This window comes from Gobius niger (assembly GCF_951799975.1).
Source record: "Gobius niger genome assembly, chromosome: 23".
NCBI lineage: Eukaryota > Metazoa > Chordata > Actinopteri > Gobiiformes > Gobiidae > Gobius > Gobius niger.
In genome coordinates this window covers 17,192,470-17,214,776 of record NC_136874.1, presented here as the reverse complement: position 1 = coordinate 17,214,776, position 22,307 = coordinate 17,192,470, and the positions used below count along the sequence as shown (strand labels likewise).

At 43.9% G+C, this 22,307-nt stretch overlaps 1 protein-coding gene across 1 annotated transcript; it reads left to right on the top strand.

The window, feature by feature from the left end:
- Positions 1–701: 701 nt before the first annotated feature.
- LOC306982018 (protein NLRC3-like) lies at positions 702–17,507 on the top strand (the record flags this gene model as incomplete). The annotated part of the gene is made up of 6 exons (XM_079581761.1): positions 702–793; positions 6,205–6,266; positions 6,339–6,835; positions 11,807–13,131; positions 13,208–13,381; positions 17,330–17,507. The coding sequence occupies 6 exons, from the start codon at positions 702–704 to the stop codon at positions 17,505–17,507; spliced, it is 2,328 nt and encodes a 775-aa protein (XP_079437887.1).
- Between the last annotated feature and the right edge of the window lie 4,800 nt (positions 17,508–22,307).

Here is a 22,307-nt window from a genome sequence, read left to right as displayed (position 1 = left end):
CTCCAGAGACATCATTCTTCATCAGAGGAAACTTTACATTTGTTTGTTTGTTCAAGTTTGTGAGAAAAAACACGTCCTTTTAAATCATGAGTTTGTTCTGAAAAGCATCAAACATGAGCTCTGTTTTAGGGGCGATGCAGAACTGTAATAGTTTCAGTCATAGTTTATTTGTTCAGATCTAAAGAGGAGAGGGGAGGGGGAGGAGCACGTTTCTGATCACACAGACTCGTATCCAATCACCTGAGCGTGAGGACAGGTGGGTGTTTTCCCATCATGCACTGGGCCGTGGAGCCGCTGCAGTTCCTCTGGAGAGATGCAGCGGCTGATCCAGTCGGCTGCTCTCGTTGGGGTCTCAGATCTTTCCGTGCCCCAAGTGCCCGTGACGTCAGAGCCTCTGGAGCAAGAACAGAAATCTAACCGGCACCGAGAGTCTGCAGTCGGCTGTGAAACTGCGTCCGTCTGGCTCATCTCAAACACACCTAATGCCTGCACATGACGATGAGGAGCTCATTTTACACACAGTTCATTTCTGCTCTAAGGATGATGATATTTAAAAAAAAAATTTTTAGCTATCAACCTTCTGCTCCAAACACCTTGACATGCGAGTTGTCATTTTTTTAAGTTCCTTTGTATCTAATGTCGTTTCACAATAAATGGAGTGACTTTCACGTCTCTGCTGCTCTCTCAGGAGTGTGTAACCCATGCCTGTCACCAACTACCACCTGAGGCTGAAGGTCCTCCAGAGGCTGAAGGTCCTCCAGAGACTGAAGGGAGCAACGTCTACATCACTGAGGTGACCGCCTGTGAAGGGAAGACATCATCCATCGAAGTGAATGAGCAGAGATCGTATCAAGATATTTTGAGTTTTGTTTTATATTATTAAATCAATTCTTGTTTTCTCTATTGTGAGAGCAAAGTATTGTCTCATCTTCATTATCATCTCCACTCACACTTTCTCCATGATGAATGAAAGAAAACTTTTTACTTCATTTTAGAGCAGGAATTGTTACTTCTACCTGACACGAGCGGGTTGTTTTTAAATGTGTTTTTAGTTGTGTTTTATGCTTTGTTTTTAAAGTGGTTTTAGCATGTTTTACCAGCTCATTGCCCTCTCAATCACCCGCAGCTGCACCGTCGTTGTGCAGGGAGTAAAAGGGCAGGAGCGTTTTGTGCACAGAGAACAAAAAGAGGTAGACAGAGGACGACAGGTAGCAGTCGGTAAACATGACTATGAACTGACTAGTGTTGAGTTGTGTGCTGGGACTTTTCAAGCAGCTCCAGGAGACCTGCACGATACGGACACCTGTGTATGTGACACTTATTTTAAATGTGCAACTAATGTATTTTTTACATCGAACTCAAAACCTTTTACTAAAAGAGAAAACAGAGAAATAAAGCTAATTCAGAACTGTGTACAGGTCTCAGCCTTAGAACCAGTGAGACCTTCTGTGTGGGAAAATGTACCTCAGTTCCATTGGACCATAAATCACCATACAATTCAAGTTTCCTCTCTCCTCGTTTCTGCAGGGAGGAGTAAGGATGTGAAACTAAAAACATCACAATAATGGTCAAAGTAAAGAAAACTGGGTGTTATTTTTGCTAAATCTTTAGCAAAATTGTTTCTGATGTGCCACATGCACTTTGAAGAGCTATACCTGATTCTACAAAGAAACAGGGTCACTCAAATTTCAAATGTGAAATTTTGTGCACACGCACACAGAGCCTGGTGAACTCTCCTGCTCTGTGATTGGCTGAGGAGGTCACATGCTTTACTGCTCTCCTGTTTCCTGTTCTCGCTCCGGCACCATGAAAACTGTCTCTAACAACTGTCTGTGTCTGGGTTTGTGAGCGTCAGATCCAGGTGAGTCCCGTCTTTTATTCTTTTCAATATGAGCACATATATGTAGATCAGTACATCTGTTTCAAAGGTTATGTACATACAGTGGAAACATGATCAGACTTATGTTTACACTCGAAAGGTTCCTGCTTTGGTTCCTGAATAGTTGAGTGAGTTTAAAGGGAATAGACTGAGTTTATTATGTATTTTCCATATTATTGTCTTAATGTAGGAATGAGCTCAGACCACTGTCACTCAAAAAGTTGTTACTTCGGGCTGAAGCACCTCAATCATCTCACAAGCTTATCATCAGGGACGGCTGGTATCAATGAGCTTTGTGGGCTAAGCCCCTCCTACAATTTTTGAAGAGAACAAGAAAAACATGTTTAATGATTATTGTTAGTATGAGCTATTATCACCAACCATCATGCAAATGTTACATTTAAATCTAAATTTTGATGGAAAAAAAATATTTATTCCAGAATCAAATCTACTTTATTGTTTCCCGTGCATACTTTTCGGTGGAGACAAGGCATGGACTGAGCAAAGAATTAAGGATTTAAAACATTTAAGTGAGAAAATAAGCAAACATGAATGTCCCAGTGTCCCAGTGTCTGCGTACATTGGTGTATGAATGAGAGTATGAATGGGTGAGTGGATCCTTGCTGTAAAGCGCTTTGAGTGCCTAATGTAGGTGGAAAAGCGCTATATAAGTTGAGACCATTTACCATTACCATGAATGCAACACGATTCACAAGGGAAAGCTGTCAATGTTTGGTAAAGTGAACATCACATTGCAGTACAAAGACATAATGAGTTTGTGAGGACATTCACTATCATGGATTGTGTATTCAATTTTATGGGGCACATGAGCTGTCACTGAGGCCTCCGACAATTCCACGACTCTGCTCCAGCGCAGAGAGATGAGCACTTTTCATTTTTGGATGGCCAGCTAGCGAAGCACCTTTCAAGCACACAGGTTGCAAGATACACATCTAAAACAAGTCCAAATGAATTGCTTGATTGCAAGTTTGCCGTTTTAGAAAAGGAAACACAGGAAGAAATATCACAGGACCCCTTCATAGCAGTACAAGAGAATGAGACAACAGACGTGGCATCAGTCAGTGCATTACTGTGCTTCGGTACATCACCAACAACTGCGCCGTGGCGGAGAGATTCCTGTCTTTCTCTCCATTAACGGATAGAACGGCGAAGGGATTGGAGAAACTTCTAAAGGATAAGCTCCAGCCATTTGAACTGGAAAATAAACTGATCGCACAAACATATGACGGAGCTGCTGACCTTAAGCACTGACCTGGAGGTTCGGCCAATAGTTGTATATATTGCTCTCTAATCCACAACACAACTGGGTTAGACGTGTCGGACTAATGGCACCTCTGTTCAATGGTACATTTTCAGAATAATGTGACGTCGGACCAATGGCATGGCACTTTCCACACGCGCACTTTGTCCACTGCTATGACCACCTCAATAATGCAGCAAGCCTGTTCTCCGGTCACATACTGTATGTCAGGGTATTTTTGCAAACATCACCGTATTTGCAACTTTCTTTTTCAAGTCTCCAAAGTGAACGGCTGTCCTTGATGAAGTGTGCTCGCGGATTTCTGCATCAGGACAAACGAGGTGGAACTTGTCCACACTGGCCACAGCGCGTAAATAGTGGCCACTCAGTGCTATGACATTATAATCGAACACTCAAAGATTCGCTTTGGAAAGGCCTGGCACCTGAATGCATTTGAACTCATCGATTCTGAGCTCTTCACGCAGTGTAAGGCGAAGTTACCCGAGACAGCTCCTTAATACAAGTAAATATTTTCCAATGATCTGCAAAGAAAGACTGAAAAGCGAGCTCGCGGTGCTCGTGCGCAGAGTTTGCAAGGTTAAAGACCGTCTCTTTTGGAGATGTTGACAAAGAACAAGCTTCAGAGTGCATTTTCGGAGACAGTAAAGTAAAGCTCCAGTAACATCGGCCAAAGCGGACTTCATACAGAAAATTCCGGACTTCAACAACAAAGTGATTGACCTCTTCGCCTCACAAAAAGGACATCGATGTGAGCTTCATTTCAAATAGTAAGGTACACGTTTCACTGTCTCTTAAAGACCAAAAAGCAAACCAGTGTGATTGTTTAGGCTGCCGTTGTTGAAAATAAACGTTAACGCTACCCAGTGTTGTGGCCTTTAAAATAAAAAAGGGGTGGCTACATTGGACATCATTGTTTTAATTTCCTAGCACAGCATGCAGTACAGTCAGTCAATATAACCTAATATTTCTCAGTCTTATGTGGAAAGTGGATATACTTAATTGTATTGATAAGACTGTGGTGTGCGCTGTTAGCAGTTTGTCCCAAGTCACCACCAGCTGCCACTGCTTATCATAGTGACTGCAGTAACGCGCATGACCTGAGGTGGCAGTAGCGAGCAAAATGACAACTTCCATCTAGTCCCTTTAACTCACGGCAGAACAGACAGAAAACCTCCAAACTCTCTGATGACGATAATCCACGTGAGCAGCTTGTATAATTCAGGAGTTCAGGAGTGTAGCTCTGGGGAAGGGCTGGTTTCGGGCCTGATTTAGTTGCTGCTGAGTCTGGCAACCTAGTCTCTACATAAAAACGTTCTCCTTACAGTATGGCATTATGTTACACCAATACATATTTTTTTCCAAAGTATGTAGGTTATTAATGTTTATAAATGTATTAAAACAACGCAGTTCTCTTAAAAGGCTAAAACGCCAGAGAATAAAAGACGTTTAGGGCCAACAATTGTGTCTTTGGAATCACAAGCCGGACCTTGTGCACGCGTTGGGATGTAAATATGATAGGTCGGGGCTCCGTGATAAATTGTGTGGAAAGTCCAATGAAAGCTTAAGTTTTTGAGTATTTGAGAGTCCAGAAGATTATTGAAGCACTGAAAGCAGCCAGCCAGGTTTCCTCCGGGTGCGACGATTTCCCTACTTACTTACTTACTTACTTACTTACTTACTTACTTACTTACTTACTGACTTACTGACTTCCATACTTCCTTACTTCCTTACTTCCTTACTTCCTTACTTCCTTCCTTACTTACTTACTTACTTAGTTATTGGCCTGACGTAATGAGCCAAACAAAAAAACATGTTTTTGGGTTGTTGTTTTTTTATTACGAAACCAGACACTCTAATAAACCTTATGTGTGATTTTGGTAGCTCTGTGATGAACAGAAGTGAAATAGATGACTGACAAAAACGTGTGACAAAACAGAACATTTACACTGGTCGCAAACATGCAAGTGATTCTATTTTAAGATCACAAAGGCTTGAATTTGGGAGCGTATGCGACTAAAGTGGTCGCAATTTTGAGCCCTGATTATTGCTTTAGGGTTAGCCTGTCTTGATTACATTGGTGAACAATTGTCATTTCGTCAGGACAATAATGTAAGAATTTATTACATTATACAAATTGACTACGATATCTGGTTATTTAATTATGAAATTGGCCAAATTTATTACGTTATCGGTTCCTACAAGATGTTTTCCTCTGAGTTTGCAGCAGACCTGAGAAACAAATGGAACAATTCCAGAAAAATAGGAAAAACATACAGAAAAAAACAATGCACCTCTGAATTGAGTTTTTTGTTCTTGTTTTAATATTTGACAATCTGGATGTAAACTACAACCTGAATTTAAGCTGTATTTTTCTCTGCACTTGTATTCAGTTGTTACGCGAGCTTCGAAACAGCAGATGGCGCTGATCAATGAGGTTCATCTTTGCTGTTAACGGTTAACGGAGGAAATGGCAGAAGGAAAAGCAAAGCCTCCAGAGGGCAGCACTGAGCCACAACTCGATGGGACAAAGTGAGTTCAGTTGTTTCTCATCCACTTAAAGCTCCTTTAAAGACAAAGGTCATTTTGTCTTCACTCACAGATCTACAGCTTCAGTTCACAGACGCGTTTCCAGAGTGAGAAGTGAAAAGAAACAGTTTATGAGTTTATATTAGAGCCTGTAGCTTTTCATCAAATGGGGGCAGGATATGAACTGAAGTAGTTTGTCTTGTTCAAATTCTAGCCACTTTATTTTTTATTAGCCATAAATTCATTATTTATTTCTGCTTGTTATAAATGAAACCCATTTGATGGTTATATCGTGTTGAGATTCATCTCTGAAATACCAAAAACATGGAATATCTATAGGCTGAGAACAGAAGTACATTGTTTTACCTCGGATGCCCAGCTGAACAGTAACATTTAACATTCCCGCACAGTTGTGTGGTTTGTTCCCATTGCATCAACACCCTGCATTTAATGGCATTTGTTTTATGTTGTCATTTGTTGTGGGAAACTGTAAAATCCATGTCTGTTTTGTCCACAGAGAAATCGTCTCACAGCAGGATGCCAAAAGAGAGCATCACTGGGCCAGAGACACAGCACAAGGTCAGTCTGTGCAGTTTATGATCTGTATGAGACACATGAACAGACCTCACTGTCTGCCTCCTCTGTGTCCAGGTGAAGGTCTCCAGAAGGTTCTGAAGGAGCATAAGCAGAGCCTGAGCAGCAGATGTGAGAGTGTGACAGAGGGAAGTGAAGAATCAGGAGATAGAACTCTTCAGAACAGCATCGATACAGAGCTGTACATCACAGAGGGCCTCAGTGAAGAGGCCAGAGCCCAACCTGAGGAGAGGAGTCTGGAGACACAGTCCAAGAAGAAGGAGGTCCAGGAGATCACCATCAGGTGCCAGGACATCTTTAAAGCTCTGCCCCCTGAGCAGCAGCAGGGGGCGCTGCAGCAGGGCTCCATCAGAGCCGTGCTGACTGTGGGCGTGGCTGGAGTGGGGAAGACCTTCTCAGTCCTGAGGTTCTGTCTGGACTGGGCCCAGGGCTCAGAGAACCAGGAGCTGCAGCTGGTGGTGCCACTGTCCTTCAGAGAGATGAACCTGGTCAGAAGGGGGCGCTACAGTCTGATGGAGCTGATCCAAGTGTTCCATCCAGCGCTGGATCCACAGGTCACTCTCATTTACATAAAACACGTATTTGGTTTGGTTAAGACAAAAGCACATTGGCCTCAGGGCGTTTTCACAGGGAATCGCCCCGAGATCGCACTATTTTCAGCAGAGGTCGGAGTAAGTCACTAAAGTCTCGAGTCAAGTCCAATTCGTGAAGGTCCAAATCCCAAGTAAGTCCAAGTGAATTGGTCATGGGGTCCGGTCAAGTCAAGTCACACTATAGTCGGAAAGTCACCTCAAGTCGCACAGGTTGTTTGCACACGTTGATTATTAATTCCTTTAATAAGCTGCTTATAGTTATTAATAATCTGCTTATTATTTATTTTATTTATTTTTCATAGTATACTGGTTTATTTGTTCGGGACAGTGCATGTTCATGAACACACCACGCCGGATTGTAGCCATGGGCTAATTTGCATCCGTTGTCCCACAGTCACGCACTCAAACACACTCTTATTCTTCCTGGACTATGTTAAAGGTATTCAATCAATCAAAGTGTATTTGTATAACACTTAACAACACAAGGAAGACCAAAGTGCTTCACAAAATGACAAAAACCTAATCTGGACTGTGATACCTTGTGAAATGTATTAATATGCTGCTTATTAATACATTTACAAGCACATTGTTCATGGCCTATTAACAACTTTTAAATACCTAATAAATAGTCTTATAGATTGCTCGTAAGGCAGATTAGTAATGCTTAATTAAAGGGGGGTATTATAGCCTGGCTAACGCCAGACTAAAATCACAAGTGATATTTCGTCTGGGGACACCAATTCATTTTCTCGTAGGAGAGGTGTGGTTTACGAATGTCTATCATGCATCTGCACGAGGCCACAGCCAATCGTATCATCGTATCCGATGACGTATGACGTACCCGCTGTAAACTTTCGAGCTAAACTATTTAGAACACGGCCTAAAGCTTGATCGAAAAATAGCGTCGCGTCTGCTGCTGTCATGTTTGATCATAAATTGATTGATAAACTTTTTTTTTTTAATCCGTAAATAAACTACAAGCTTCCGTATATCGAATAGCGCGTCATCGTCTTGCCGTCCCTCCTCGCTCTGTGATTGGTTCCCAAATCTATGCGAAAATTTCGGCCAGGCTGTTGTGCAGTTCCAAATGATTCGAGCGCACACAGCAGCATAGGGGTATTATGCAAAATCGACTTTTTCAAGCTTTACATCATGTTATTATGTCATTCCCTCATTAAAAACATGCCTGAAGTGTTGCCTTGGCAAGTTCCTTGGCAGCCTTTGGGAACCAATCACAGAGCGAGGAGGGACGGCAAGACGATGACGCGCTATTCGATATACGGAAGCTTGTAGTTTATTTACGGATTTAAAAAAAATGTTTATTTACGGATCAAACATGACAGCAGCAGACGCGACGCTATTTTTCGATCAAGCTTTAGGCCGTGTTCTAAATAGTTTAGCTCGAAAGTTTACAGCGGATACGTCATCGGATACGATGATACGATTGGCTGTGGCTCCGTGTAGACGCATGATAGACATTCGTAAACCACACCTCTCCTACGAGAAAATGAATTGGTGTCCCCAGACTAAATATCACTTGTGATTTTAGTCTGGTGTTAGCCAGGCTAGTATTTGTGAGTAATCTGTAAAAACTCTGATGGCGGCCATTTTAGGGATAGGTTTGCCTGAGTCCTCCTAGGAACGCCCCCACCTCCTGGAGACGCCTCCGAGCATTCGTCACCAGCCGAGTAACCAACCACTGCTCCTCAGCAGAACCCCCTCCCCACTGATGCCACAGACAGCGTGTGGAGGGGGCGTGTCTAAAGGCTCAGAGGTTCTTAAAGAGACAGAGGCCTATTTCAAGACATTCACTACAGCCATTTTGAGAGAGACATTTTATACAAGGCAGTTATTCTAATTTACTGCATTTACAGACCAACAGAAGGTTTGTCATCATTGTAGTGTGATATAGACTGGTGCTATGGGACTGAGAAAAGCATAATACCCCCTCTTTAATAGTTAATAAGCACACCTTAAAGGCACTATACGGAGTTTAAAGGACAACTTACCCTCAAATCCACTTTTAATCCACTGATAAACTGTATAAATGAGTGTGCAGAAGTGCTGTCTACATATCCTGGGCATATTTTAGTGCAAATACGTAAGTAGATCAACGTTCTGCCTAAAAACGTCAAATTCTGATGTCACTTGCCCTGCAGCACAAACACTCATGAAACGCTTCCACATGGCCCTGGCCCTGTCACCTGCAGTGAGGGGGGAGGGAGAGGGCTGTTTACCTGCAAGGTTACTCAGGCTTGTCAATCACTGACTCATGATTGACAAATCATGGACAAATCATGATTTCAAAACCAACTTATTATTTTTTATATTGTACTTGTACTGTATATTGTACTGCACCTGTATATTGTACTGCACTGTGATGCACCAAACCGCAGGTCCGGCACCATAAACCGAACCGTCAGAGCTGAACCTAATATTTATCCATTTATATTCCACTGACTCCTTTTCCATATACAGGCACGTGTCGGTCGAATGGCTCTTTCACCGGCTTTCACCATAACGAAGGCCAGGGCCAAACTGGTCTGACCAGGTATAGGTTTTGGGACTGACCTCTGACAGTGGCCAAAGCGCTGACCCGTGACTGATGTGACGAGAACAGACTCTGGCCTCTGATTGGTAACGAGAGAGTGGACAGTCCTCACTATTGACCCGCAGGTCATACGGATTTAATATTTCACAACATCATACGGCTGTTCTAAAAGTGGATTTTGCCGTATTAACATTTAGCCGCTGTTTGCACAACTTTAGCTGATGCTAGAGTCGCAGCCGAGGCTTAACTTAAATCAAAATGTAGCTACTTTAATAATTACCAACAACGCCACCTTGGATTCTGGGCCCAAGGAACCACAATGATTTGTTTACAAGGTTCGAGGGGAGCATGACAATGGACAGACAAAGCAAAAGTTATTATATAAAATAGAATTTATTTTAGTTTTATAGAAAAAATTGTCAAATTTATAAATCTACTTTAAAATCATTTGTTAACACACACAACCGCATTCACACTCATTCGTATCCACATCCACTCAAACAATGAATAAAATAAAACAAAATCTAATAATCCTATTGCAGTGTGTGGCGCTCAGGGCCAAGCTCCACAACTTGGAGACCAGGATAGGAACGAAGTATTACCGCAGCCGTTGCGTATTAGGGCCAGGCAGATGGCGATACCCTTTGTTACCTTGTTTGTGGAGGAGCAGTTTGTGAGACCAGCGGGGGGCGCACTCAGGTGCGGGAGCCCTCGCGCCCTGGTCAACTGAGTTCAGTTCAGTTCGTACGCAGCTTTGACTTGTGCGCCGGGTGGGCGCTTACTTTAACCAAGCGACCCGCAGGTCGAAGCGACCACGACCATATTATGTAAAAGGGGAGGTAGGAACAGGATCCTATGAAAAAATGACTTGTTTTAGAAGGAGAAGCAGTATACATTTGTTTCCTGGAAGCTCTTTGAGAACATACCGTCAATTGAAGCATTCCGCACACGATTCGCCCGGTCCTCTCTCAATACGACCGCGTTGTACAGCATACGCACAGCGAGGAAAAGCCCCAACGCCAGTCACTTGGTTCCGTGCTTCCTTTCCTCGGCGTCTCTGTAGGCAAACAGGCCAAAGGCAGTAATTTGTCCTTTTATTTAAGACGGCTCTAGAGCCAACACAGTCAATCCTGCCAGAGTACTAGAAGGGTACTCACACGCAGGGGCAGAGTTACTCTGCCCGCCTGCCGTGATCAGCGTTGTACTCTGGCTTCACTGGATGTTGGTGCCGTGACTGGTCCTCCTGGCGGAGCCGCTGTGGAGGACAAAACTCAGGGGCAGTCACTCGGCCCACACAGCCAAACACTTTAGGGAGCAGCTAACCCAACATACGCCAGAGTACTAAGGAGCGTTACTCATGCACGGGGCAGAGAAACTCTGCCCGTCCGCCGTGTTGCACGTCGTACTCTGGCTTCACTGCTGCCGCTCCAGGTGTTGTTTCTGCTCTTCTGCCGTGTCCGTGCCTCGCCCAAGCCAGCCGGTGCTTCCTCTCGTTACCCGCTCCTCTGCTTCAAATGGCTCAGTGTCCAATAAAAGCTCATTGTCCGCCACCAGCCGCCACGCTCATTGGATAAAAACTAGGTTAAAACAGCCTGCCACAGGTGTGAGGGTCCAGGTGATTAAAAACAGGAAATAAAAAGCACAGCAACGCACCACGATAAAAACACAAAAACAACAATAACAAAATAAAAGCACACACAAACAATAAAATTAAATGTGCAAAATGCTGCGTGCAAATTTATCATCCTGTGACACATGCGCAGTCGAGATGGGCATTGGGCTTATTGTAGATGCTCTGGACAACGCAACTAAACAGCTTTTTAGTGCTACGATGGTTCTCACATCGGAGCTGAGAGCATGATTTGAATAAACACACGAAGTACAGAGAGAGGACACAGAGCAGAGGTGTGGTGCAGGATGGAAGAGGAGACGGGTCGTGCAGCGCGTAATGCAGCTTCAAAGACGCATGATGTGAACGGCTAAATATTGTCCCATTCCCCACCAGCTTAAACATTACGTTGGAGTTTAGCTCCATTTATCCCGTGATCTAACATTTTCCGTAACATAAAAAAATATATAAAATTATAAATAAAATTATAAACATGTATACATTTCTTTTAAAAATGCTTAAGAGATTAATTAATGACGGATAAAAACAGCTCATGATGGATTTTTTACAACCCTGTCCATCAAACTGAGGGAGAGAAATTATCCTTATTGTTTTTGTATTCTTCACTATGTGTTGTATTTATGATGCATAGTGAATGGATGAATGTGTGGCAGGAAACAGCACGTGAATTGCCCCTGGGGATGAATAAAGTTTTCTGAATCTAAGGTTACGGAAAGTTGAGTTGACACTCGTCTGTTTCTCTGCCCCACAGACGCTCACAGCCCACACTCTGTCCATCTGTAAACTCCTGTTCATCTTTGACGGCCTCGACGAGAGCAGACTGTCTCTGGACTTCAGCTGTGAGCTCATCTCTGAGGTCACACAGAGGTCAGAGGTGGGCGTACTGTTGGTGAACCTCATCAGAAGCGCTCTGCTTCCTCACGCCCTTATATGGATCACCTCCCGCCCAGCGGCGGCCCATCAGATCCCAGCGCGGTGCGTGCACAGGGTCACGGAGGTCAGGGGCTTCATCACTGACCCACAGAAGGAGCAGTACTTCAGGAAGAGGTTCTCAGATGAAGAGCAGCTTCAAACAGTCCTGTCCCACCTCAGAACCTCCCGCAGCCTCTACAACATGAGCCAGATCCCAGTCTTCTGCTGGATCACCTCCACAGTCCTGGACCACGTGTTGAGAAGCCATCAGAGCAGACCACTGCCCCAGACCCTCACAGACATGTACGCACACTTCCTGTTGGTGCAGACGCACAGGAAGAGGAAGTACAAACAGACACAAACAGAGGTCAGGTCTGAGACCTGGGGGCTGACAGAGGCCGACACAGAGCTGCTCCTGAAGCTGGGGAGACTGGCCTTTGAGCATCTGCAGACAGGAAACATCATGTTCTACCAAGAAGACCTGGAGCATGTGGGTCTGGACCTGAGAGAGGCCTCGGTCTACTCCGGACTCTGCACTGAGATCTTCAAACGAGAGAGTGTCTTCAACCAGTCAGTCTACTGCTTCATCCACCTGAGCGTGCAGGAGTTTCTGGCAGCCGTTTACCTTCACCACTGCTTCAAGAACAACACGGAGGTGGTGGACAAGTTTATTTATGGAAGCGAAGAAACGGTCTTATATCTAAGACCAAGTACGTTTCTCATAAAGTCTGTTGGAAAGTCCCTGCAGAGTCCAAACGGCCACCTGGACCTGTTTGTGCGGTTCCTTCATGGCCTCAGTCTGGAGTCCAACCACAGACTTTTAGGAGCTCTGCTGAGTCCAATGGACCAATCAGAAATCACAGAAGTCATTAAAAACTTTAAAGAACTAAACACAGAGGAGGAAGTCTCTCCTGACAGAAGCATCAACATCTTCCACTGTCTGATGGAGCTGAAGGACCAGTCTGTGCAGCAACAGATCCAGGACTTCCTGAAGTCTGGAGGTGGATCTATGGAGGAACTGTCTGAGATCCAGTGCTCGGCTCTGGCCTACATGCTGCAGATGTCAGAGCTGGTTCTCGAAGAGCTGGACCTAAGCAAGTACACCACATCTCTCCAGGGTAAACAGAGACTGATCCCTGCGGTGAGGAACTGCAGGAAGGCTGTGTGAGTCCTCAGTTACAGACAAAAGCTTCACAGACCTGTTAGAATCACTCACATGTCGCTCTAACATCTGTTGCAGGAATCTTGACTGTAGACTCTCTGAGGTTCACTGTGAAGTGGTGGCATCAGCGCTGAGCTCCAACCCGTCCCATCTCAGAGAGTTGGATCTGAGCCGTAATGACCTAAGTGCCTCCTCAGTGTCTGTGCTGTGTGCTGCTCTGAAGAGTCCTCACTGTCAGCTCTCCTCTCTCAGGTCAGTGCTGCTCTGAAGAGTCCTCACTGTCAGCTCTCCTCTCTCAGGTCAGTGCTGTGTCTGAGGACATCAGTGTAAGGTCTGTGACGGCTCTCGCTCGTCCCTCCTCCGGTCTTCTCATCCTTTAATGACTGAAACTCATGTCTGATCATGTCTGAAAAACTACAACATTCACCCCCGACCTCTGAGTCCTGCTCCAAACCAGAGTCTCAGATGTTCAGCTGCAGCTACAGAAACCTCCTGACTTTACTCTGGAATTGAATTACTTTATTTATTCTTTTTTCAGATTGTGGCACTGTGGTATGTCAGAGATCAGCTGTTCCTCTCTGGCCTCAGCACTGAAGTCTAACCCCTCACATCTCACTCACCTTGACCTGGGTAATAACAGAGACGTGTCTGACTCAGGAGTGTTTCATCTGTGTGGTTTTCTACAGCGGTCAGACTGTCGCCTGCAGACTCTCGGGTCAGTTCACTGTCTGTGGGTCAGGGCTTAAACTACCAACATAACAGTTTTAGTTATTTGTTTTTGTTTTGTTCATGACAATAATAAAAACATTTTCAGAGGAATGAAAACCTAGAAGCTAATTCTACAGACTATTTGAACACTGTAAATATAGATTTAAAAAAAGATGCGACAAAATACATGAAATGTATTAATCTATTGATTTTTTATACATTAAGATTTGTATAGTTTTCAAACTATATTGTAGAAAGTTTTAGAAAATAATTTTAAAACGTACTACCTGATTAATGTTCAGAACCACAAGACCGTACAGACATACGGCTATGTCCAGCTTTACCTGGACGCCAAGGAGTATGGGTGGTGCCGGAGGTGGTCCGCCCACATCAAGAAAGAAGGTCCGACAAACACGTTTTTCCTCAGCTCCCTCGGGGTGGAATCAATTCTTTATTTAAAGGGCTACGTGACGCGGGCGTGGGCGTGGGTGGACATGGAGCTTGGGCCACCTCCCTCATATCTCTACAGTCTGCCGTCACGACCAACTTTGAAAATCACAATGACCCTGGATTACAAAAGGAAGTCAGCACTTTCATCCAGAGTCTGATAAAAGTTTTATTCCTTGCACTTGAAAGAGGCCAAAAGGATGAGGGAGGTGTTTGTGGCCCTCTCATTTGAAGTGTCTCGCCCAGCAAAGCAGGCCAGGGAGCCGTCCAGACATGAACACGGGACTTCGAGGTAAAACGAAGGCTCTGTACAGAAGAATCCAAGGACCCTGGGCCTAAACAGCCAAAGAAACAGAAAAAGCATTCTGTGGAATTAAAGGGGTTAGATGCAAGTTAGCCATTTTATACTCACTACTGCCATTAAGCTCGTGCATGACGGCACTTCGGACCTGAATCGACACCTTTTTGAGTGACAGTGCAGGATTTTAGAGGCAGTTGTGGTGAACAGGTCTGAGCTCATTCAACACATTAGGGCATGGCTGGAACATGTAGGGGGAGAAAATACATTATTTAAAACATTTTTAAACTCTGTATAGTCCCTTTAAGGAAGGCGAAAGAGATTGTGAGGCTCACTTCGCCTGTGAAAACAAGCAGGGATGTGCACAGATAAAGCCCAGGAGGTGCCCTTTTGCCCTATGCCCTTTAAGTGCCCTTCTCAAAACTTTTTTTTTTCTCCCCAGCAGTATTATTTCTTTTACGCTTCTTAGATATTTGCCCTACTAAGCTAACATGTGCTGAAAATACAGTTTTAATGCTCAACAACTTCAAATCGTGCTTCATTCCTCCTCTACCCCTCGAGCTGCAGCAGCGCTGACGTGTTCCTGATCACAGAAGGGCAGCTGTGTTTCCCCTGTTCAGGGGCGGATCTAGAGGGGTGGCAGCTACCACCCCTAGTAAAGGACTTGCCGCCCCACTGATGTCATGTGATGTCTCACATCTGCTCTAGAAGCTACTTGGGTGCTTAAAGGGGCTCACTCTCAGTTAGTCGTTTTTTGACAGGACAAAGAATTATAAGTTATACAGCTCAGGTATCAAGAAGGAGTCAGTTGCCAATTCCTGTGGCTTCCAAGATGATGATTTATTTTATTAATTTTCTTACAATCAAGCAACACTTGCACCCCCCCGCTATAAAGCTACGACATTGTAAAATGTGTCGCCACCCCAGAATTGATCCCTGACCCTGCTAGCCATTTTTTTTCTAGATCCGCCCCTGCCCCCGTTTGAGAGGATGGTACAGCCTCTCTGTAAGACGCGGGAGTGAAGCAAACTGTGTAAATTCGATAACCAGCGAGCCAGCGTGACATGACTGGATTATTAAGCTGATTGGAAACAAAAACACTGACGGGCGAGGACGTCAGCGCCGCGTGTCGAGACCGTTCGGACAAAGTCAGCAGTGAGAAGTCAGTAACTTTAGCAGTTCTGTTTTGTCGCGCTATAAAATGGTCTCAAAATGAGCTGTATTACTCAGACTAAGTCAGCCCAGACCACGGTCAGAGCAGTGTGAGCTGAGGAGACAGAAGGGAGAGGAGGAGAGAGAAGGGTGAGGAGGAGAGAGAAGGGAGAGGAGGAGAGAGAAGGGTGAGGAGGAGAGAGAAGGGAGAGGAGGAGAGAGAAGGGTGAGGAGGAGAGAGAAGGGAGAGGAGGAGAGAGAAGGGAGAGGAGGAGAGAGAAGGGTGAGGAGGAGAGAGAAGGGAGAGGAGGAGAGAGAAGGGTGAGGAGGAGAGAGAAGGGAGAGGAGGAGAGAGAAGGGAGAGGAGGAGAGAGAAGGGAGAGGAGGAGAGAGAAGGGAGAGGAGGAGAGAGAAGGGTGAGGAGGAGAGAGGAGGGTGAGGAGGAGAGAGAAGGGTGAGGAGGAGAGAGAAGGGTGAGGAGGAGAGAGAAGGGTGAGGAGGAGAGAGAAGGGTGAGGAGGAGAGAGAAGGGTGAGGAGGAGAGAGAGGGTGAGGAGGAGAGAGAAGGGTGAGGAGGAGAGAGTAGGGAGAGAGGAGAGAGAAGGGTGAGGAGGAGAGAGAAGGGTGAGGAGGAGAGAGAAGGGTGAGGAGGAGAGAGAGGGTGAGGAGGAGAGAGAAGGGTGAGGAGGAGAGAGTAGGGAGAGAGGAGAGAGGAGGATGAGGAGGAGAGAGGAGGGTGAGGAGGAGAGAGAAGGGTGAGGAGGAGAGAGAGGGTGAGGAGGAGAGAGGAGGATGAGGAGGAGAGAGAAGGGTGAGGAGGAGAGAGAAGGGTGAGGAGGAGAGAGAGGGTGAGGAGGAGAGAGAAGGGTGAGGAGGAGAGAGTAGGGAGAGAGGAGGATGAGGAGGAGAGAGGAGGGTGAGGAGGAGAGAGAAGGGTGAGGAGGAGAGAGAGGGTGAGGAGGAGAGAGGAGGATGAGGAGGAGAGAGAGGGTGAGGAGGAGAGAGGAGGGTGAGGAGGAGAGAGTAGGGAGAGAGGAGAGAGAAGGGTGAGGAGGAGAGAGAAGGGTGAGGAGGAGAGAGAGGGTGAGGAGGACCCCTTGTGGACAAACTTTATTATCACGACTTCACACAAACACGACGGAAGCACCAACACACAAACAGACGTGTGGCGGTTTTATCATTACAGCCTGATAGTGACGTTTGAATGATTACATCAATGATAGGCTGGTGGGTCTGTGCTCCCTGAGCTCCAGGGGGCTCAGCTGCTCCGAGGAAGGACATCAATGTGCAATTTTTTTATTTCATTCAGTCAGAGCTAATTCAGCCACTGTTTGCTGCAGAGGGCACTCCTTACGTTTCCCTCACCGGGTCAGCCAGTGTTAGTATTTCTTCAAAAGCAGGACTTTGTAAAAAATAGGAAAAGCATTTATTCTGGCCCACAGCAGCACTGACACTTTCACCACATGAAACACAGTTTTTTGTCCATCACTATTTTTTATGTTATCTATTCAGTTTGGATTCGTGACTTGTATTATTCAAGATGCATGTCTTTGTGATATCTCAGGACTTTAATCACTTCATGTATTCTTTATTCAGATTGTGGGACTGTGGTTTGTCAGAGATCAGCTGTTCCTCTCTGGCCTCAGCGCTGAAGTCCAACCCCTCACATCTCACTGAGCTGAACCTGAGATATAACAATCTGAGGGAGTCAGACGTGAAGGAGCTTCTCGTCCTTGAACAGAGCCCTCACTGTCGACTGGAGACACTGCAGTGAGTACTGACTTTATCAGACTGTCCTGAAACTGGACATTTTCGGTCAATTATTGGGAGTTTGTTTTAAATAATTTGCTACGTTCAAATCCAGAACTACATCTACAGGTCCCACATCAACAAATACACTTTTCACATTTTAACCAGGTTATCAAAAACACACCTGGAGACTTTATCCTTTTCATATACACTATACATACAGTGCCTCTCGAAAGTATTCATACACCTTGAACTTTTGCACATTTTGTCATGTTTACAACCCTAAACATAAAGATTTTATTTAGATTTTTTTACTGAACGTTCACACACAAGTAACAGACGACTGTGAAGTGAAAGCAAAATGATACATGATTCTGTTATTTTTCAAAAAATAGAAAAGTGAAAAGTGGGGCGTGCATAAGTATTCATACAACATTTTCTGAGTGCATTAAATTGCCTTTAAAACATTCCTAATGACTCAAGAATGTTCACACCTTGGCCTAACGGTTAAATAGAGGCCACCTGTGTGTAATCTACTCTCAGTATAATTTCAGCTGTTCTTTTAGGCCCTCAGAGCTGTGGTCGGAGTGTATTGGTCACTAAACAACATCATGAAGGTCAAGGAGCACCAGAGAGGTCAGGGATAAAGCTGTGGAGAAGTTTAAAGCAGCGTTAAGTTATACAAAGATTTCCCAAGATTTTGTTTTGTTCATGACAATAATACATACATTTTCAGAGGAATGAACACCTAGAAGCTAATTCTACAGACTATTTGAACACTGTAAATATAGATTTAAAAAAAGATGCGACAAAATACATGAAATGTATTAATCTATTGATATACATTAAGATTTGTATAGTTTTCAAACTATATTGTAGAAAGTTTTAGAAAATAATTTTAAAACGTACTACCTGATTAATGTTCAGAACCACAAGACCGTACAGACATACGGCTATGTCCGTAGGAGCAACTGTTCAATCCATCATTTGGAAATGGAAAGAGTAAAGCACCACTGCAGACTTACCAAGACGTGGTCATCCACCTAAAATATCAGACTGAGCAAGGAGAACACTGGTAAGAAATTCAACCAAGTGCCCCAATGACCCGAAACACAAAGCTAAATCTACAATGGAATGGTTCAATAAAAACATATTAATGTGTTAGAATGGCCCAGTCAAAGTCCTGACCTAAATCCTATTGAAAAATCTGTGGAAAGGTCTGAAAACTGCTGTTCAACGCTCTCCTTCTAATGTTACAGAGCTGGAGTTGTTTTGTAAAGAGGAATGGGCTCAAATGTCAGTCTCTACATGTGCTAATCTTGTAGAGTCAGACCACAAGACTTGCTGCTGTTATTGCAGCAAAAGGGGGTTCCACAAAGTATTCATGCATGCTGTATGAATACTTATGCACGACCCACTTTTCACTTTTTTATTTAAAAAAAAAAAAAAAAAACAGAATCATGTATCATTTCACTTTCACTTCACAGTTGTCTGTTACTTGTGTGTGAACGTTCAGTAAATAAATAAAAATAAAATCTTTATGTTTAGGGTTGTAAACATGACAAAATGTGCAAAAGTTCAAAGTGTATGAATACTTTCGAGAGGCACTGTATACACTGTGGTCACCCAGGCCAGTTCTATAGCTTCCCTCATCAGCAAAACAGTTTTCAGCCATGCTAGCATAATTGCACAAGGGTTTTCTAATCATTAATTACCCTCTTAACATGATTAGCTTGCACAATGTACCATTAGAACCTCTGCAGACCTATGTAGGTAACCCATTAAATTCACCCGTTTCCAGCTAGAATTGGCTTTCACAACATCAACGATGTCTAGACTGTATTTCTCATTGATTTAATGTTATCCTCATTGAATAAAGCAGTGCTTTTTTTTTCAAAAATAAGGAGATTTTAAGTGACCCCAAACTTTTCAGTGGTAGTGTATATCAGCGTCAGTTAACGTAATATTTCTTGTGAAAATAAGCTAATCTGATCTCTGCTTCTCAACAGCTGGAGATCTTATAAATGAATGTGTAGCTCCAGAGCAGACGCCTCAGACTGAGCCCAGGAGTGAGAGAATAAACTGACAGAATGATCCAGCAGAGCATCACAGCTCAGTGGAGCAGGTCTGAGCTCCATCAATAACGGGTCTGAGACAAAAAGTCAGCTCCAAATAAAGAACGATGAGGACATGAGAAGAAAGTCATGTCCTTTACGCACGGGTCACAAACTCCCAAGGCCTCCCAATCTGATTGTGGAGGTTTTATCCATCGTACTTACTTATATTATAACAGTGATATGATATTATGATCTGATGCTTTATTTAAGCAGGAAAGTCCCACTGAGATTAAAGAATCTCTTTTTCAAGGGAGTCCCGGCCCCAGAGGGGAACATATTGGACATATTTTTACCCAGAGGAAACCTACGCAGACAGGAGGAGAACATGCAAACTCCACACAGAAAGGCCCCGTCCAGGAGGTAAACTCTCTTCTATATTCCGCTGTGAAAACAGACTGTGTCCGACTCGGCCTCTAGATCCGGGCTGGATCTCTGAACTTTTTTGCATTTCGGCTTGTAAACTTTGTTTCCTTGAGTCAAATAAACTAGATAATGTCCTCGTATTGTTTTATTGTGTCTTATTGTGAAAATTGTGCTCGGTGGTCAGTGTTGGGTAACTTTACTTTTAAAAGTAACTTTGTTAGTTCGCTCGTTACTCCTCTGGAAAAGTAGCTTGTTACGTTACTGCGCTACTTTATTATGAAGGTAACGGGTTAGAGACTCATGCGTTATATATAATAAACATCTATATATCAAATATGTCAAATAACGTGTTAGTTCCCCTCAGGAAAAGTGCCTTCAGCCAGTCGGCCTTGAGAGCAGTCCAGCTCTGGAACACTATCCCCTCTCACATACGCAATGTTGATACTTTAAAGCCTTTCAAAAAGATGTTCAAATCCTGGTTACTTGAGAATCAAACACGTCACTGTTAATGTATTTTATTCTTGCTGCTTTTGTGCTGCCAGTGTAATTCTGCCTGTGTGTATTTGTCTATGGTGTAGTGTGTGTGCCGAATGTTAACATAGGTTGTATGTGAGATCATACTAATGAACTGTTTTATCATTTTACAGGTTAATACAGATTGTTGTCATTGTTGTATATTGTTTACTGTTGGAAATCTACATCTTGCCCAGGGACTACAGTTGAAAACTAGCTTTGGAGCTAAAACTGGCACATTTACAGTGATGTTAATTAATGTGCATTGTCCCTGTTCAAATAAACTAATAGAATATAATAAAATAAAAAAATATATAGCCTCTTTATTCATTCATTTATCCATCATTGTTTTCCGATGATGAACGCTCTGTTTCACAAACTGAGTCGCCAAAAAAGCAGCTCCCACAAACAGCTCGACTTCAGTACTTCAGTCAGCACAATACATCCACTCAGTGCAATAGGGATCAGTGCAATAGGGGTCAGTGCAATAGGGATCAGTGCAATAGGGATCAGTGCAATAGGGGTCAGTGCAATAGGGAACAGTGCAATAGCGGTGTTTATCAAATTCAATTAAAAGAGGCTGTAATGGGAGGATGTGCAGTACATATGAATGTGGTTCTTTTCCACTGTCATTGTTCCACTGTGTTCAATTGTCTCTACATGTCTTTATCCCGTGCTGTATGTAAATGTCTGTGCTGCTTTTGTGTATATAGTGCCTCTCGAAAGTATTCATACACCTTGAACTTTTGCACATTTTGTCATGTTTACAACCCTAAACATGAAGATTTTGATTTTTTTACTGAACGTTCACACACAAGCAACAGACAACTGTGAAGTGAAAGCAAAATGATACATGATTCTGTTATTTTTCAAAAAATAGAAAAGTGAAAAGTGGGGCGTGCATAAGTATTCATACAGCATTTTCTGAGTGCATTAAATTGCCTTTAAAACATTCCTAATGACTCCAGAATGTTCACACCTTGGCCTAACGGTTAAATAGAGGCCACCTGTGTGTAATCTACTCTCAGTATAATTTCAGCTGTTCTTTCAGGCCCTCAGAGCTGTGGTCGGAGTGTGTTGGTCACTAAACAACATCATGAAGGTCAAGGAGCACCAGAGAGGTCAGGGATAAAGTTCCATAGAAGTTTAAAGCAGCGTTAAGTTATGCAATGATTTCCCAAGATTTAAACATCTCCCGGAGCAACTGTTCAATCCATCATTTGGAAATGGAAAGAGTAAAGCACCACTGCAAACTTACCAAGACACGGTCGCCCATCTAAAATATTAGATCAAACAAGGAGGACACTGGTAAGAAATACAACCAAGTGCCCCAAGATAACTCTGGAGGAGCTGTGAAGTCCTGCCGCTGAGCTGGGGGAAACTGGACATGGGACAACTATAAGTCGTATCTACACAAATCTGGCCTTCATGGGCGAGTGGAAGAAGAAAGCCATTATTGAAAGGAGGCCCTAAAAAATCCTGTTTGAAGTTTGCTGAAGTCATATGGAGGACACAGCTCCATGTGGAAGAAGGAGCTTTGGTCAGATGAGACAAACGTTATGTATGGAGCAAACCTGACACTGCTCATCGTCCTGAGTGCACCATCCCCAGTGTCAAATATACGGGGGGGAGCATCATGCTGTGGGGCTGCTTTTCCTCAGCAGGGACTGGGGAGATTGTAAGAATAGTTGTGAAGATGGATGGAGCCAAATACAGAGACATTTTGGAGGAAAACCTGCTGGAGTCACAAGAGAACTGAGGCTGGGGCGGAGATTCACCTTCAGCAGGACAATGACCCTAAACACAAAGATAAATCTACAATGGAATGGTTC